Source organism: Oryzias latipes, chromosome 11 (assembly GCF_053564925.1).
Source record: "Oryzias latipes strain Hd-rR chromosome 11, Olatipes_Hd-rR_3.1".
Taxonomy (NCBI): domain Eukaryota; kingdom Metazoa; phylum Chordata; class Actinopteri; order Beloniformes; family Adrianichthyidae; genus Oryzias; species Oryzias latipes.
This window is the reverse complement of record NC_136247.1, coordinates 22,384,617-22,402,910: the sequence shown is the minus strand read 5'-3', so window position 1 is coordinate 22,402,910 and position 18,294 is coordinate 22,384,617. Positions and strand designations below refer to the sequence as shown.

General features: G+C 39.2%; 1 protein-coding gene across 1 annotated transcript in view; it reads left to right on the top strand.

Moving 5' to 3' along the window:
- LOC101169372 (synaptic vesicle glycoprotein 2A-like) overlaps positions 1 to 18,294 on the top strand; it is a 29,971-nt gene that overhangs the window by 1,623 nt on the left and 10,054 nt on the right. Inside the window, exons 2-11 of the mRNA XM_020706998.2 lie at positions 4,620 to 5,334; positions 8,114 to 8,294; positions 9,870 to 10,021; positions 11,539 to 11,672; positions 11,771 to 11,860; positions 13,389 to 13,496; positions 14,196 to 14,284; positions 14,365 to 14,529; positions 14,620 to 14,753; positions 17,551 to 17,757. Coding sequence (XP_020562657.1) covers positions 4,725 to 5,334; positions 8,114 to 8,294; positions 9,870 to 10,021; positions 11,539 to 11,672; positions 11,771 to 11,860; positions 13,389 to 13,496; positions 14,196 to 14,284; positions 14,365 to 14,529; positions 14,620 to 14,753; positions 17,551 to 17,757 — 1,870 coding nt within the window. The 5' untranslated portion in view covers positions 4,620 to 4,724. The remainder of the gene's footprint in view (positions 1 to 4,619; positions 5,335 to 8,113; positions 8,295 to 9,869; positions 10,022 to 11,538; positions 11,673 to 11,770; positions 11,861 to 13,388; positions 13,497 to 14,195; positions 14,285 to 14,364; positions 14,530 to 14,619; positions 14,754 to 17,550; positions 17,758 to 18,294) is intronic.

Here is an 18,294-nt window from a genome sequence, read left to right as displayed (position 1 = left end):
CCTAGTTTTACTATAAAAAAGATGATCTTTTATAGTTTCTTTGCACGTGGAAGATCTCTAAAGTAAAATACTCGATGTGGTTGTTTTTCTTTATGTGCTTATTAGCAAGAGACAAAACCGGCCTGTGTCTGTGTCAATAAAGCTTGACCTGGTTGACCAGGCCTGCTGCTTTGATCTGAGTTATCCTGCTGCTGCTGACAGGGAAGAACCTGCTGCCTCGCCACTGCTTATAATGTCTTCAAACAAATCCAAAATAAATGGAACAGCATTGTGTCAATGCTGAGACTGAAATGCAAACACATTGTAGGTAATATGGTAACAGATCAGAGCATCTGCGGTGTAAACCTGCTTCCTATGCAGCACTTTTCACCCCAACAAATATGTTTTTGGGAACATATTGTGTTTCATTAAAGAGTCAGTGTTGTGGCTTCACTAAAGAATCCAACCCAACAGTTTCAGTTCACTGTAATTATACACATTTATTTATTTTGATTCTGGTTATTATTTGAGCACCTCCGCAAATGAGACAAATTTCAGAAAGCTAAGATGTGTTATCAAAAGAGCAAAAATTATGTTGATTCTGTGAGGATTCATGTTTATTAATGGTTTGAAGCCGATTAGGATGACTATTGTTGTAAAATTGGGCTATATAAATGACATTGAATTGTGAACTTTGCTTCTAAACATGTTCCTTTAGATACATCAGTGGGGCCTGGTATGACCTGTGGGATTTCTTCTTTTTCAAACAGGACTGAAAGTGCGCGGACGTCTTGTTATTGATGCGTTATGGTACCACAAATTCAAAGTGACACGCTGTCTTATTGCATGATGACCTAAGGCACCCTTCCCTAGGAGCATGAACAAGCTGGCATTGAAATTAGAGCTGGGGATCCTGCAGTAGATTAATCAGACACATATAGATGAGATCTTATCACTTTGGTTAAACTTAAATCCTTTATTCTGCAACCTTCAACACTGCATGAGCCAATCAGGTTGATTTCTCACCGCCCAATAGGAGCCACAAAGTCTTACTTCACCCTTTAGAAAAATAAGACACTGCTTTATATTTGTTATTGCTACAATTAGGATTAAAAAAAATAAACAAATTTTTAGTTTTAGCATAAATAAAACAAAGACAAAACTTTTGTTGAAAATGTGAAATAGTTTGACTTCCTTTCAAAATAAAAGACACCCTGTGTCACATGGGATCACCTCAACGCAGCAAATGATGAAGCATAGTGTAGTGTCAGCAGTGACAGTTTATTTTAACAGTTGTGGCGCAATTTCATCCAGAAATTTATTAATCTAAGGAACTAAAATTAAACCAGGGTATTTTAGTGTATTTTTCAAACCATAAGCTGCACTTAAATCCTTCAGTTTGCTAAAAACTAGATAATCCACCTGATAATCAGTGTGAATTCTGGTTGTGCTTCCTTCACCTCAAATATACTTTTTGTGGTGCAAAGAGCCCAAAAATCTATCAAAGTATTTTTCCATAATGTCAGTAAACTTTGTAGGATTGATGGATTGTTGACGAATTAGAACTGCCATGGTAACTGCAGTACCATAGAAACCTCACAGAGTGATATGTACTGATCTTCAACTGTATGAGTTCAATAAAGTTTGAGTGAGATTACTTTACTTATTTTAATGAACTACTTACTGTTCACCTTACAGATACTTTTTCAAATTAAAACCTTTTTTTTCCGTAACCATTGAGCAACAATGGAGGGGTAGAAGAGCGACACGTGGCTTTGGAGCATCAGGTTTCATAATCAGTCATTTCTGATGATATTCTCTGTCATTTAATGACAGAACCCATCATATGAATGGTCAAAGTTCACTGATCAGAGATTGCAAGTCCTCGATCGCCTATTTGATCCCTACTGGATCACCCAACATTTAACAATTATACATCATTACATCATAAACATATGATACGTTAAAGGCAGATCTTTTCAACATAAAAGCACGTTTTATGGGACTTAAAGAGTTCATGAGAGTTATTTTCATCTACTGATGTATTTAATGTACTTTTTCTTGAAGCCATAAATGGGAGCTTCGTTTTTAACCATTTTGATATAAACTATCTAATACGGAGTAATTAAAAGATTTTGGATACAAGCAAGTTTGCAGCGATGTCTTAATATTTAATGTGTATCAAACAATTGTAGTGATTCCAACATCCCATTAATTCCCTCCACATGCACTGACCCTCCACCGTGAACTGATGTCTTTCCACATTAGGAAACAGCTATTAAAAAGCACTTTCGGGTTTGGCAATGCCGCGCCGCACCCCATAGTTGCTGCAGCTCGTATGTGACTCAGCAGAGAACAAAACTGGGTGGATGTTAACTGAAAAACGGCGTGAAAATAAACCCATAAAGCCGTAGTTTACGGTTTACTTTGCTGCATGAAAAGAGTACAATTCAGAGGGATGGAGGTCAAATGTTTTTTTATTTATTTTTTGCCTAGATAAAACCTTTTTTATTGGCTGTGAGAATTTTAGATAGTTTTTCATTGACAACTTTTATCAGGCTGTCTTTTGCGTCATTTCGGCTTTTCTGCTAAGTCTTCCTGTTGTTGATTTTCCGGAGTGCTCTGGTGTGTTGTTTTCTTAACCCGTGTGCTATCTTGTGGGGTCCAGATGACCCCGTTGGGAGTGGGATCATATGGACCTAATAGATAATAACCTAATATTAGGGAAGCATCAGACTGATTTTAAACTCCAGAAAAACATAATATTTTGGTATTTATAGTCAATAACTGAAATTTTAGTTATCAGTCCTGAAGTTAAGAGAGAGAAACAGTTTCTGAAGCTACAGGAACTTTCTTTAACCCTTGTGCTATCTTAGATGACCCCACCCTTACATTGACGTGTTCTCCCTACCATGACAAAGGTGGATGAAGGTGGAAAAATTTCATGTAATCCATGGACACCAGTGAAGATCACAAATTACTGAAAAAAAAGGTTCAGAGCACTGTCTAGTGGGTCTAGATGACCCAACTCCCAATCTTAAAGTGCCTAGGATAGCACAAGGGTTACACCATTCAGAAACAGTCAGAAACCTGGGTGTTATCTTCAACTCTAAGCTAACTTTTATCCGCCCACTACTCTCTCTTGGTAATATGGAGATGCTAATGCATGCTTTTATCATGAGTAAAATTGATTACTGTAACACTCTGCTCGCTGGTCTTCCATAAACCAACATTAGGAACCTTCAGCTGCTCCAGAACTCTGCTGCACAAGTTCTCACCAAGACCAGGAGGCGAGCTCACATTACCCCAATTTTAAAATCCCTGCATTGGCTCCCCATATGTCTTAACGGTCTTGCGCCTCCTAATTTATCCAATCTTTTAGTAAAATATGAACCCTCGCGGACCCTGAGATCCTCTGGCACTGGTCTGTTAACCATTCCGACTGTAAAAACCAAAACCTACGGAGCCGCAGAGAGCATTGAAGTTTTTAAGAAAAGGCTAAAGACCCATCTTTTTAACCTGGCTCTCAGATAATCTTTTACTACCACTATTCACTTATTTATTTGGTTATTCGTTTATTTTTATTTATCAATTTTATCTTGTTTTATGAACTTACAGTAGATTTTAATGTGTTATTTTAATTTTAATTTATCTTATTTCTATGTTTTATTGTTTATTGCTTTTATCAATATGTTTACTTTTTCATTCTCATTTTTATTTTCATTTTTATTTCCGGTGCTTCTTCAGTTTCTCCCTCTGGGACGGCTGCTGTTCAGCCCCTGCGGCTCTGGATGGGGACCTGCATCACCGCTTAGCTGTGGTGGAGCGGTCCCCGCCTGTGATGCTGCGTTTGGCTGGTTATGCAGCTGTTCACAGAGAGGGAGGTTCCAATTATCAGCGTTTCCAACATCTTTTTTTTTTTTGTGCTCAGCCTATTTCTCATTGTCTTTCCCCATCAGTAGGGGGGTGGGAGGTGGGAAGGAAGTGCGGGGTTGTGTGTAGGTACGAGGAGGGGGGCCCTACTTTTTATTTTATTTATTTTTGTGCTTGTTTATTTTAATTTTCATGCTTGTTTTTCTATTATTTATTTTGTTTGGTTTTAATGGAAAGCACTTTGTGTTATTCTTTTATATGAAAAGTACTTTATGAATAAAGTTTGATTTGATTTGATTTGAAATCAGTAACTGTACTTCATCCAGTTCCTGTTTCAGCAAGGCCAGCCTAAATCATTAACCTTCCACCACCATGCTTGCCTGTTGTTTAAACTTTTATTTCTCGTGTGATGTTGGTAGATGAAGCTTTTGCCATTTTTGTAATTGATTTGATCACAGAAAGAACTTAAAACAAAATTACATTTATGCTTTTTTATTTGTTTTCTGCAATTAAAGTTTGTATTGCAATCCTTTTTCATATTTTTTGTCGCTTTGTGTTTCTTTTTTAATTGTTTGTTAGTATTTCTTATTCTAACTAAAAAAGTCAACAATTCCTTCAGTGTTTTTTGCTCTTTAGTTGAATATTTCTCCAGAAAACAGGTTTGCAGAAAACAAACTGGCTGCCATAAAATGATATTCATGATATCATATTTAACAAATTCTGAACTATTTAGAAAATCTTAATCTCTTTTTTTTTTTAATTCACAGATTTAACAAGGCTTTTGCCACATAAACTGGTTGCACCCTGAACTCGTTCAGGGGGCCTCTCAAGAATCTTTTTCCTCTTGGTGCACCGTTGGAGACCCCTTCATCATGGAGGACGGCTACCAAAACCGGACTGCCTTCATTAAAGGTGCCAAAGACATCGCTAAAGAAGTCAAGCGGCAAGCATCCAAGAAGGTGGGCCGCTCAGTGGACAAGATGAGTGACGAGTACGCCAGGCGTTCCTACAGCCGCTTTGAGGAGGACGATGACGATGAGTACCCCATGCAGGGGAGCCAAGATGGAGGTTACTACCGCGGAGATAGCACGGCACGGAATGACGATGAAGGTGGCCACAGTGACTCCACAGAGGGTCATGATGAAGATGACGAGATCTATGAAGGAGAGTACCAGGGGATCCCCCGGGCTGATTCCGGCAAAGGGAGTCTGGCCGGAGGTCCGGGCTCTATTACAGCCGGAGCTCAAGAGTTCAGAGATATCGACGTGTCTGACGCCCAGAGGAAAAAGGATAAGGAGGAGCTGGCCCAGCAGTACGAGACCATCCTTCAAGAGTGCGGCCATGGGAGGTTCCAGTGGAGCCTGTACTTTGTGCTGGGGCTGGCCCTCATGGCTGATGGCGTGGAAATCTTCGTGGTTGGGTTTGTCCTTCCCAGCGCAGAGAAGGACATGTGTTTGTCCGAACCCAACAAAAGCATGCTCGGTAAGACAAATGGATGTTTATCCCTTTTTAACCCTTTTGCTATCTTAGATGACCCCACCCTTACTTTGACGTGTTCTCCCTACCATGACAAAGGTAGATAAAGGTGGAAAGATTTCATGTAATCCATGGACACCAGTGAAGATCACAAATCATTGAAGAAAAAAGGTTCAGCGCGCTGTCTAGTGGGTCTAGATGACCCAACTCCCAATCTTAAAGTGCCTAGGATAGCACAAGGGTTAACAATGTGTGCTGTTTTCTTTTCAAAAACAAAGGAAGACGTCCCACTTAATTCAAGCTGTGATGACACCGAAATGCCAGTTCTAGTTCACTAAAAAAAACTATTTTGAACACCTAAATGAGTCACGATGTTGCTCATGGTGACACGTTTATTCAACACCCTACCAGAAAGACCAGCGGCTTATTACCCCTCAGTATACTTACCCCTTTAGTCTCACCACTGCTTATTACCCCATGTGCTCTATTGGTTTACTTTTGCACTCTAGATCATTTTGGCTCTGCTCCACAAACCGATGGCTTTGGCTAAATAGATGCAAATGTGGGAAACATTTAATGAGGACGTTCATTGTAAATCTTTTTCTCAATTATTTACAAAAATGACTGCGAAAGCGAAGACAGAAAATCCAGAAAGACAAGATGCCATCCCCCCAAAATGGCATCTTTCTTTAAAAAAGAGGCAGCCTATAAATAAGAAAAGAACACAAATCTTTAGAAGACAATCACTTGAAAGAAGAGAAATGATCTGACAATGCAACCTTTATCTTTACTTAACAAGAAATATTAAAATAAGATAATTAAATCTAGGGCTAAGAAGTTCCACAGACATTCAAAAAGTGAAAGACAAGCTAAAAAAGTTAACTGTTTGTCATAATTACTTTGAATTCCTGGTCATACAGCCCAATACTAATTACCTTAGTTTGTATTTTTGAGTTTTTATGTACCTAGTTGTAGCTTCTTTGGATTAAAGTGACAAAAAACTAGAGTATTTTGTAGAACTGACTCAATCTAGAACAAAATGAAAACACCATCTTAGTAGAAGTTTGTCCATTTTAACAAGTCCTCATAAAATTATTCTTATATCACATAGATCTATATTTTTGTTTCCAAAATAAAGACATTGAATGCCAGTCTAACTTGTCAACAATTGTTGAACTTTATAACATCTAATCCAAAATGATTCTGGAATTTGACGTTTTTTGTGTACTGTGAAGAGTTTGGAGCAAAATGATTTTGAGTAATTTTAATAATAATTTCCTTATTTCTAGATCCTAGCTTTTAATGAGACAACATCTTCTCGAAATGGCAAAGACAAGTGAAAACAAGTCAAACCTTGTCAAATAATGTCTAAAAACAAGGGTTGAAATCTTTGGTAGAATTGGATTTTTTTCAGTAAATTCCAAAAATGTAAAACTAAGCTCAATTGTAATACTTATAATCTGGCTATTAGACAGATTTGTTTGGGGGTTTAAAAATCTGTTTTTTAAGACTGCAGTATGGAATTAAATCATTCATTAGCACGGGAATACTGTGGTGGCTGAGAGGGGCAGGACGCCTTTACATTTAAGATACAACAACAACAAATCCCAGACAAACAAATTAACAATTAGTGAAACACAACAGCAAATCACAAAACTCAACAGCATATTTCCGTTAGCAGCTGCTTGCTTTCATTCATTTTTTTTCCATCTTCTGCTGTTGTGTTTTGCACTTGCCGACCGACTGCTTAACGCAAAAGCTGCCACTTTACCTTGCTAAACATTGTTGTCATTTTTATTGTAGTTATGCAATTTTAAAAAATGCTTTAGGAATGTTGCATGACCGGGGTTCGGCCGCCGAGGCACCTGCCCTCGACCGCCACCCAAACCACAATGCACCGGCCCCTTTTGGGGTCTCCTACGGGTGGTGGGCCCATGGGAGAGTGGTCCCACGTCGCTCTTTCGGGCTGTGCCCGACTAGGGCCCGTGGGAAAAGCCCCGGTCACCAGGCGCTCGCCTGCGAGCCCCGACCCTGGGCCTGGCTCCAGAGTGGGGCCCCGGTGACGCCAATCCGGGCGACGTAATTGAGTCCTTGATTTTGCTGGTCATCCGGGGGTCCCCCCAGAGGAGCTGGAGGAAGTGGCTGGGGCGAGGGAAGTCTGGGCATCTCTGCTTAGACTGCTGCCCCCGCGACCCAGTCCCGGATAAGCGGAGGAAGATGGATGGATGGCTTTAGGAATGTTTCATGTATTAATAATGTCCACATAAAGAAAATAGCAATGAATAACTTAAAATAAAATCAAACTCGATTAGATTTATATAACGTCCCTTCCTGTTAGAAGCCGTGTCCCCCTTCAGAGTTGTGTTTCTGAATTTGGTCAATAGTAACGGGGTTGCTGTTGGAATTCTGTATTTGGTCCTTTGCACCTGGATTTGCTGTGGTGTTTCAGTATTTGTTCATTTGTTCTGGGATTTGTTGTTGTTTGTTGTGTCTTAAATGTAAACGTATCCTGCACCTCTCGGCCACCACAGAAGACACACAGTCTGAGTACTAATAATCCTGCTTTCTGCCTAATTCCAGGTCAAAACCAGACCATAATAACCCCACTGTGGTTCTCATTAGAGAGACAGTCTTATTTTGTGTAGCATCATAGATGGAGCTCAGATAAAAATAAAAAGTTGCAACTATTTGACACTGTGTACAGGAATCTAAATGAATTATCTTAGTAAACTAAGATTATTGTAATGTTTGGTAATATCTCCATTTCTTTTTACTCTCTGCGCAGGTCTGATTGTATACTTTGGGATGATGGTTGGGGCTTTCCTCTGGGGAGCTCTGGCTGACCGGATAGGCCGCCGACAGTCTCTTCTCATCTGTCTCTCCATCAACAGCGTCTTCTCCTTTTTCTCCTCTTTCGTCCAGGGCTACAGCACTTTTCTGTTTTGCCGTCTCCTGTCAGGAGTTGGGTAAGCGCAAACATGGCCGTTGAAGATTATTGTGCAGAGAAGATGTGTATTTTTTTAATCCAAGCTAACTCTTCTAGCCAAAGCTCAATGGAATGGGGATGTGGGGAACTTGGACGCTCTGTGAGCTGTCCAGTTCTGGTGTGTTTCTTTAGCTGTTCCTGTTCAGTATTCAGTCCAGGCGGAATCTGTTTCCTGCAGAAAAAAACGGCTTCACTTCAGTTTACATGTGGCTGTGTGCAGCACAAAATCAACGAATTGATGATCTGTCGCCATGTGACGGACTGGCGATCTGTCAAAAGTGGACCCTGCCCTCACCCAACTGTGGCTGGGATAGGTCCCAGCAACTCCATTACGCCAAAAGGGATTAAGCGGGCTTGGAAAATGGATGGAAGTTTAATCTGATTGTTTTAAATTTCGTTTAGAATATATTTTGGTGGAGCCATTCTTGTTGTAATTTAAAGAAAAGGCAAGAAATTAGGAAAGAATCAAGTGATGAGCCATTCACAGCTAGATATTAGAGGGTGAAAAAGAGACAAAGTAAAACCAAAAATGTGTTTATCTGTATTTCTGTTGTGTTATAATCTTTAAAGACCCACTCTGATCATCTTTGGATCAAATGTTCCCTTTGATCTTTTAGTTATGATTATGTCGTTTTTAGGCAAAATCAAAATCGGTGTCATAATCTAGGACATAGCTTCTGCAGAGCGGCAGTAGTTCTTTTGAAATTCCCCTCTGAGTTGTGGGTGGGACCGTTGTCGCGGAGCAACCCCTTCCCCTTCCTGTCACCCATCAATGAGAGCCTTCTGTTTACGCGCTCTCCCGCTAGCTTACAGCCCCGCTCAATTCCAACCTAACATTAGCGGTGCTACAAAAATGATGAGCAATGTCGGAGCTTTCCAAATGTGCAGTTTAGATCCAGATTCCAGCCCCGCCGAGGAAAACGAAGACGTTCATGGATCTATTTGTTTACAAGTGGATGCATCAGAATGGAGCGGAGCAGGGAGACTATGGCCCACCCAGTGTCTTGTCTACATCACAACTAAAAGCTTGTTTTTAACTGCATTCTATCATCTAATTCTGATTCAAAACAATTTGAATGAAGAAATACTCAGAAATGCAATTTTAAGATTAATTTTCTTAATATACTCTGTCATCAGAAAAATGCCACAAGCATGGGTATGTATAGCAAAGCTTTTTGAGCATTAAAAGAAATAAGCACGTCACTCTTGACCTGACTTTAATTCATGATTTAACCTTTTTATCATGGTTATACTGTTCATTTTACTTTAATTTTATTTCTAATTTATAGTTTTAACTGTATGATTTTATTGTGAGGGTGCCTTTTGGACCAGATCTCCCTTGAAAAACAGATTTTATCTCAATGGGGTCTCCTGGTAAAATAAAGGTTAAATCAAATAAAAAATAAAATTAAATAAATATAAAACACCAAAAAGAAACTTTTCCTTGAAGTGGGTCTTTAAAATTAATTACACGTTATTTAGTGTGTAGTAAAAAAATGCAAGCCTTTTTTAAAGTCTGTAGTGACAGCATTGAAGTATGTTCTGTTTTTTGCAGAATTGGTGGTTCAATTCCCATTGTGTTTTCCTACTACTCTGAGTTTTTGGCCCAAGAGAAGCGCGGTGAACACCTCAGCTGGCTTTGCATGTTCTGGATGATTGGAGGAATATATGCCTCTGCTATGGCCTGGACTATAATCCCCCATTATGGTGAGTAACAAAGTGGCTCAGCAGTCTCAGTCATCATGTTCACTTATAGCTAGCACGATGACTCTCGCAATTTTCACCCTATAGCACAAAACCACCTTTATTTATTTAACAAATTAGGCTAAAAATGTGCTACTTATAAGGCAATCAGTAGATAGCACTGGTAAACAAACAAAAGAGAAAGAAGAAAGGAGGACAACGTTGCATATGCAACAAAACTATTCTATTACGGTATGTACGGAGCCCTCCAGGTGCCAGTGGTTAAAAAAATAAAAAATCTGATAAACGGTGTGCACGTATTGCATGTGCATGTCTCAGAGCAGAGCAGACGGACTTGTAGCTTCATGTTTGCAGGCAGGGGAGGGTGTTGTTACGGTGTGCGGTCTTGAGGAGGCTTCGGACCGCAGTCCTGCTCTGCGTGGGCGAGCTGCTGGACTCGGGAGAACCGTGTCTCCCGGGAGATTTGTATTGCCAGACAGAGGACGGGTTTGGGACGGGCGGAGGCGGCTTTTGAATGAACAGTCCTGAGAAACCGTGCAAACAATTGTGAATTTGTGTTACCAATCGGGTCCTGACAAAATAAAGCCTGATATTATCCCACTTTAATGTCGTCCAAATCTGATAAACCTTGCGCACGTACGGTTTATCAGATTTCTTTTCTCTGTAATGATGGTCTTTAGGGACATTTAATTCAAAGAGTGCACACACAGCTTTTTAAAGTTACAAAACTAAGCCAATAAATTTACAAGACTTTGTAAAAACTTGCCAAAAATTTAAAAAAACTAATTGGGATTATAATATAATTAATTAATTATCAACAAATTTGGCGTCTTTTCAATACAGCAAATATTTGATTTGATTTTGATTTGAAATGGTTTATTTCAAGCAATCAAGTAAAAATAATACACAAAAACAGTACAATCAGCAGTTATACATTCATACAAAGACGTATCAAAATTTTGATAATTAGAAATACATTTTTTTAAATAAATGTATTTTTATAAATGAATAACAATAGATAAGTTGTCATTTTAATTAAGTCTTGAAAACTAGCAAATCTTTTTCCTGCCAAAAGGGAATGAAATTCACAGCTCATTTCATTTTGAAATGAGCAGGAAAAGCCCTTCTACTGCCCCTAGTGGAATGATGATGAATTACAGGGCAGACCAAGTTATATACATTTGCTTTTTAAGGAAAGTTTAGATCATGCTATTAAGGTAGGGGTGTCAGAAGTGCATGGATCAAATATGATATGAATGGTCAACGACTACTGAGTTTCCTGTAATGTTGTTTTCAGCCCAAGGAAGAGGCTTACTGCTAAAATACTGCAGTTCTGTTTGATGAAAGTCAAAGGTCAAGGACAAGGTTCATAATGTGTTGCGCCACACTGAAGAAGCTTAGAATGATTGCCTTGTTGGCGTTCAATTTCTTGACTTGTTTTTGCAGACCTCTATGGATCTCTTCCGCTATAATTACTCATGAGCGGATTTTTCTGATGAATTGTTTCATTTTCCTCTTAGGATGGAGTTTCCAGATGGGTTCAGCGTATCAATTCCATAGCTGGCGTGTGTTTGTGTTGGTGTGTGCTTTCCCTTCTGTGGCGGCCATTGCTGCCCTAAACGCCATGCCGGAGAGTCCACGCTTCTACCTGGAGGTGAGGATTGTTTTTCTCATTGACAGAGATATGGATGACTGACCAGCAGTGTGTGGAACTGGGGAGTAAGGTGTAAACACTGCCTTGTTTTAAAACAGAATGGCAAACACGATGAAGGCTGGATGATCCTGAAGCAAGTTCACGACACAAATATGCGAGCAAAGGGACACCCAGAGAAGGTCTTTTCTGTAAGTTTCCACAATTACAATGTTTTTAAATTCAAAAGGTGGGTTTATTTTTATTTTTGGTAAGATCTTTGGTTGTAACGAAAGAACCTTTTCCGGTCTGCATCAAACTGTCTACTACCAAGCTGAAAAATGGCACATTTGGTGCTATAACAAAATTATATGTCATTAGCTATTGATGTAATCATAAGAGGGGTACAAACATTCAATTATGTGCTAAAAAGACATATAGAAATAAAGAAATATTGGGCAGTTGCTTTAGAAAGCTGTTTTTTTCCAAACTTGTTAAAGAAAGAAGTTGCAACTCTGCTGGTTTTTAATGTAGCTAACTTCTCCTTAGATATGAATGAATTGTTTATTGTTCATGTCATATTAAAAACAAAAAACATTAGCTACATACGCATTTCTTTTTTTTGCCTATTTTCTCGTAAACACAACGTCTGTTATCTAGACATCACAGGATCTCATTATCTTGAGTCAGAATATGTCGTTGTCATGAGATCACAAATTTAGTTATCTTGTGATAACAAGATTGTGGTTGTCCTCATCACAAGATGATACATTTTTTACGTCATAATGATGAGATAAGGAGGAATGTACTTTTTCCTTTGTCTACAATCCGCAGCAAATCAACGCAATTTGTCAGAGAAAATTTCAAACAGCAGAATATATACAGTACAGAGCAAAAGTTTGGACACACCTTCCCATTCAAATGAATGAGAATGTATGTCCAAACTTTTGGTCAGTACTATATAATTGACATTGTGCTGATGTGTCAGTCATAAACAACGTCCAAATCGGTAATCGTCATTAGCGGCTGCAGTTCAGTGATCTTGCACTTGTTGTCAATTTCATCATTGACCAGATGAGGCGATCAGGACGTCTGTATGGTTACAGAATGATACGCAATTGATTTTTTGTAATGTTCGTAAGCAGATATACAGTGTTCACCAATGAAAATCCCAAATGTTCCAATTTTCTGTGTTAACGAGATAGCAAAGTGTTCTGGTGCTGAGGAGAGCTACTATTTTCTGGCATTGTTATCACTCAGAAAGTAGATGTCCTTATCACGAGATAACTAACAAACACACACACAAAAAAACAAGCAAGGTAGGCCGTTCCTGGCTTCCATAGACGTGAGTTCAAATGTCTAAATTTTAAACCAATAGGCCATTAGTCTTTGCCATCCGAAACACTTCTTTCTCTTTTCTTGCCTGGTGATCTTAACCCTTGTGCTATCCTAAGCACTTTAACATTGGGAGTTGGGTCATCTAGACCCACTAGACAGTGCTCTGAACCTTTTTTCTTCAATGATTTGTGAACCTCACTGGTGTCCATGGATTACATGAAATCTTTCCACCTTTATCCACCTTTGTCATGGTAGGAAAAACACGTCAATGTAAGGGTGGGGTCATCTAAGATAGCACAAGGGTTAAAACATCAGAAAGAGGTTTTCTTTAAAGATTGTTTTGGTTTAAACCAAACCTTAATCTCCTCCATTTTAGACCTGTCTGTGTCTGTGTAATCCAAGGTGACCACAATCAAGACAGTGAAGCCGGCAGATGAACTGGTAAATATCGGCACTGACACCCCCGTATGGGAACGCTACCGACAGAAGATCATGAGCCTTTCCAAGCAGGTCAGTCAGTTATTTTATCACAGATTGACATTTCATAGACATTATCAAAAATGCCTTATTTTTATTGTTTAGATCACAATAATGGAATAAAGAGGTGTTATATGATGTACAATTACTCAATGATATATTTATAAAGTGATCATTATAGCCACCTTTGAATACGTTTCCTCCATGTATGATGGACTGATTTGTCAAAAGTAAAACAACAGAAGGAATGAGATGTAAAAACAAAAAAAAAGAAATACAAGTTGCACTACATATTGTTGCAGTACTCTGCTGAGCACAGTGAGATACTTTCTGGCTTTTTTTGCATTCGGCCTACGTGCTGCGACAGTACACGTGCACGCCTACATCCCCAATCATCCCACCTGCTGATGCAAACTAAAAACAAAACAAAATCGTGACACTAAAAGTTTGAGTTACTTTCAGCGCCCAAGTCATTTCTCTCTGATCATCTTTGAGGCTATTTTCAAAGCGTTCCCAGTTATGATTGTGCTGTTTTAGTCAAAAACAAAACAAAAACTGTGTTTTTTTTCTAGGTCCAGAAATAAAGAATAATAAAATAAAATTAATAAAATGAGAAAAACATGTTAAAAACACCAACAAAAACACATCCTTACATTCTATGAAGGGACACATTAAAAAAATAAAAAGAATCTAAAGATTTTTAATTATGGGCTGTCTTCTCATCTGTTTTAGATAAGGAAAAATCTTCTTGCTTGCTTCAGCCCGGAATATAAACGGACTACTTTCATGCTCATGGCTGTGTGGTTCACCATGTCCTTCAGGTAACGTGAGCTAAAGTGGCAGAAACTTTAACATGTGCCAAACAGACATCTTCCATCTGTCTGGTTTCTCCAAACTGCAGCTATTACGGTTTGACGGTGTGGTTCCCCGACATGATCAAGTACATCCAGAAGCAGGAGTATGACTCTCGAACCAAGACCTTCACGAAGGAGCGAGTCGAGCATGTTACCTTCAACTTCACCCTGGAAAACCAAATACATCGCAACGGTTACTATTTTAATGACAAGTAAGCCCGCTTTTCTTCACTCTGCAACATAAATTTGTGCTGCCGTGTGAGAGATTTTATGAACGCAGCAGCTTCAACACTTTCCCACAGATTCCTCAACCTGAAGATGAAATCGATGGTGTTTGAAGACTCTGTGTTTGAGGAGTGCTACTTCGAGGACATCACCTCCACGAACACCTTCTTCAAGAACTGCACCTTCATAGCAAGTTTGTTTTACAACACAGGTAATGAGGAGGTTGTGTTGTTCGATCTCTGACCTGCAATGTTGTTGATCACCTTTGGCATTTCCCGTCAGGGCTCGTCACAGAAAATCTTTCACTGATTCGCACCGGCGGTTTGGCAGAGATCAGTTTTACGCCGGATCCCCTTCCTGACACAACCCTGTATTTTATCCGGGCTGACCCAGACTTGCGCCTCCTTGTAGCTCCGCGAAGGAGGGTCTAAAGGCAGGGATGCCCTGTTTAGTTTAATTCAGCAATTGAATTGGTGACTTTATGTTCTATACGATTCATGTTTATTACATGAAGCCCACTGATAAATGGCAAATGGCGTATGCTTGTATAGCGCTTTCTACCTTCTTACGAAGGCCCAAAGCGCTTTACAGTGACAGTCCCATTCACCCATGCACACACACATGCACACACACTTTCACACACTGATGGCAGCTCCACTGCCGAACACTGGCGCCAACCTCCCACCAGAGGCAAGGTGGGGTTCAGTGTCTTGCCCAAGGACACTTCGACACATGGGCATGCAAGGTGGGAATCGAACCTGCAATATTACGATCATGGGTCGACCGCCCTACCGCTGCACCACAGCCGCCCTCTGAGGTGCACTGAGATGACTACTGTTGTAAATATTGGGCTATGTAAATACAATTGAATTGAATTGAATTGCTACAAAGTTAGGCAATGATTTGCACTATTCTGTCTTTGACTCTTTGTGGCAGCAAAAATGTACAATATATATATTTAAAAAATTAAATGCGATTACAACTTTGTCAAAGAACAAAGGCTTTTTGGCAAAATGAAAACAAAAGAAAAAGATTTGTTTACATAAATGCATTAATATTTACTTTATATAGAAATAAAATTCCACTAAATTACCACATAGGGGGATTTTTCACATTGAAAGACACAATTTACTATCATGCAGAAACACTTTGTAGGATATCAAGCTCTTGATTGAGGAGGGAAAGTGGGACACGGCTAGAAAACATTAGACAGAGCCGATAGGAACACTGTTTTTGGTAACCCTGGGTTACGCTGGTGCAGTAAAGCTATTACCATGGCAACCCAAACAAATCCATCCCAGATTAGAAAAGAAACACTGCCATCAGGTCGATCGAACAGAACAAGAACCTTAGACATCAGTTAACAGAAGACAGATGCATGAGAGCAGAAAAAAAGAAAAGCTGCTACAGCTCGGTGTGGTTTAGATTCAAATCCACATGTTAGGGTCACAGCTGGAAAACACATCTCTTTGCAGCATTTTCTCAGCTATTACAGATTTATCTGCTTTTAGCTTTTTCTGTGACACCGGCAGCAGCCATCTCCTAAACCAGACAGCCAGCTGTGCATTCCTTCATGTTTGTATCACTCAAACATCAAAAAACGATTGTCAGATTCACTCCCTTTAGATTTATATCAGTTATTGTTCCAGCTTGGATATCAGCTGAGAAATGAAAAAATCCAAGTTACTCGTTTGTAAAGGTGCTGTCACAACGACGTGAAGAAAGGTAAATGGAGTTATGCAGTTTTTCCTATATTGGTATAAAGATTTCCTGAGGAAATAGTGCTGAGAATGTAACAGTTTGGTTTCTGCTGAGAGCAGCTTTGATTGAAAACAGAGCAGGATAGGTTTTGCGGTGGCTTCTATGGCAACTTTCCCTGAAATAGAACTTGATCATATTTTGTCCTATTTCTGGGAATAACTAGTGATTTTTGAAAGGATGTGGGATTAGAATGAATACATTGCATCTCCAGAAATCAAACAAGTGTGGTTTTTCGGTGTTGATAGTGAGAAAGTTCCAATGAAAATATTAAGACTAATCCTACTTTCACAACGCCCACTTCCAATGAAAAGTCCCTGTAAACGAAAAAAATCCAAGTTCCTAAATGATCCAAGTGAAACCTGGTTTACCTTTCAATGGCCACGCGTTATTGTGCACAGAGCCCAAAAACAATCTAAAAAAATGTGTGTAGCTACGCGTGAAGGCGAGATTTTTGAACGCAAAATCCCGAAATGCGTGTTGATGTGCGTTTACATACACCTTACATTAGAAGTGGGTGCTTGAACCTGTGAGCATAGCTTTAGTAGGCTCTGAACTGATCGGTTGTTTACAGTGACATGGTCATGACACCGACCTGTTATTAACCCTTGTGCTATCCTAGGCATTTTAACATTGGGAGTTGGGTCATCTAGACCCACTAGACAGTGCTCTGAACCTTTTTCCTTCAATGATTTGTGATCCTCACTGGTGTCCATGGATTACATGAAATCTTTCCACCTTTATCCACCTTTGTCATGGTAGGGAGAACACGTCAATGGAAGGGTGGGGTCATCTAAGATAGCACAAGGGTTAAAATGTTTTTCACTCAAAATTGGATGTGAAGGTTTCTCTTCTTCTTTTCTTTGGGTTTTAAACATTGTCATCTTATCTGTACACTTTGTTATAAAATGAAAACAGTTTTTGTTATAAAATGAAAACAGTTTGATCTCAACTCTCAGAGTAAATAAAGGGCATTTACTACACTTAACTGAGTTTTTTGTACAGTTTCAGGTTTAATTTGGACTTTTTTGTAAAACATTTGAAAACATGGCCATAAAGATGAATATCAAGAATTTTCACAAAAAACAATGTTAAAGGTAAATTATTAGAGAAAATTGTAAAGTAGTAAAAAAATGCTTAACAAGGCCTGAGACTACTAACAGTGGAACCCCCCCCCCAAAAAGACTTTTTTTCTTAAAATGCTTTAAAATGATGTTGGTCAAAGCAGTGCTTTCTTTTTCCCTCCTCAGATTTGTTTAAATACAGATTCGTTGACTGTAAACTGGCCAACAGCACGTTTCTCCACAACAAGGAGGGCTGTGTGTTGGACTTCAGTGACGACTTCAACAACGCCTACATGATATATTTCATCAACTTCCTGGGCACCCTGGCAGTGCTGCCGGGAAACATCGTCTCCGCTCTGCTAATGGACAAAATTGGTCGTCTAAGGATGCTTGGTGGGTCATTCTATTTGGTCATGTGGTTGTGTCCAAAATAGTGCACTACAGGGTGTTCGCCATTTTGTAGAACTGTCTGAATCTACAGCTATGTCCGAATTCCCACCCTAACCCCTAACTACTAAAAAACTAGATAGTGCGGGACTTTTTAGTGCCCTGGATTTTTAAAAAGATTCGGACAACATGCTCACTACATTTTTTTTAACGGCAAACAGTGACATCCTGAAGTTAGAATCGAATTAATATGAGCGTTTTAAGACGATCATTTATGAGTTCACTGTATTCTGAAGATAAAAACGTTTTTCATTTTATTTAAAAAATACATTTCAATACATTTTTTTCGTCAAAAATTGTTCAGACGCAATGCATTGTGGTCTATATTCGCCAATCTAGTGAGCATCGATGCACGCTGGTTTTTCACAAAGAGAAATTTCTAGGGGACTCAATTTTGGAATTGAAACGCACTATGTAGTGAGTAGTGAAGAAATTCGCACACAACCTACAATTCCAAAATCAGGTGCCTTGGAAATTTCCCAG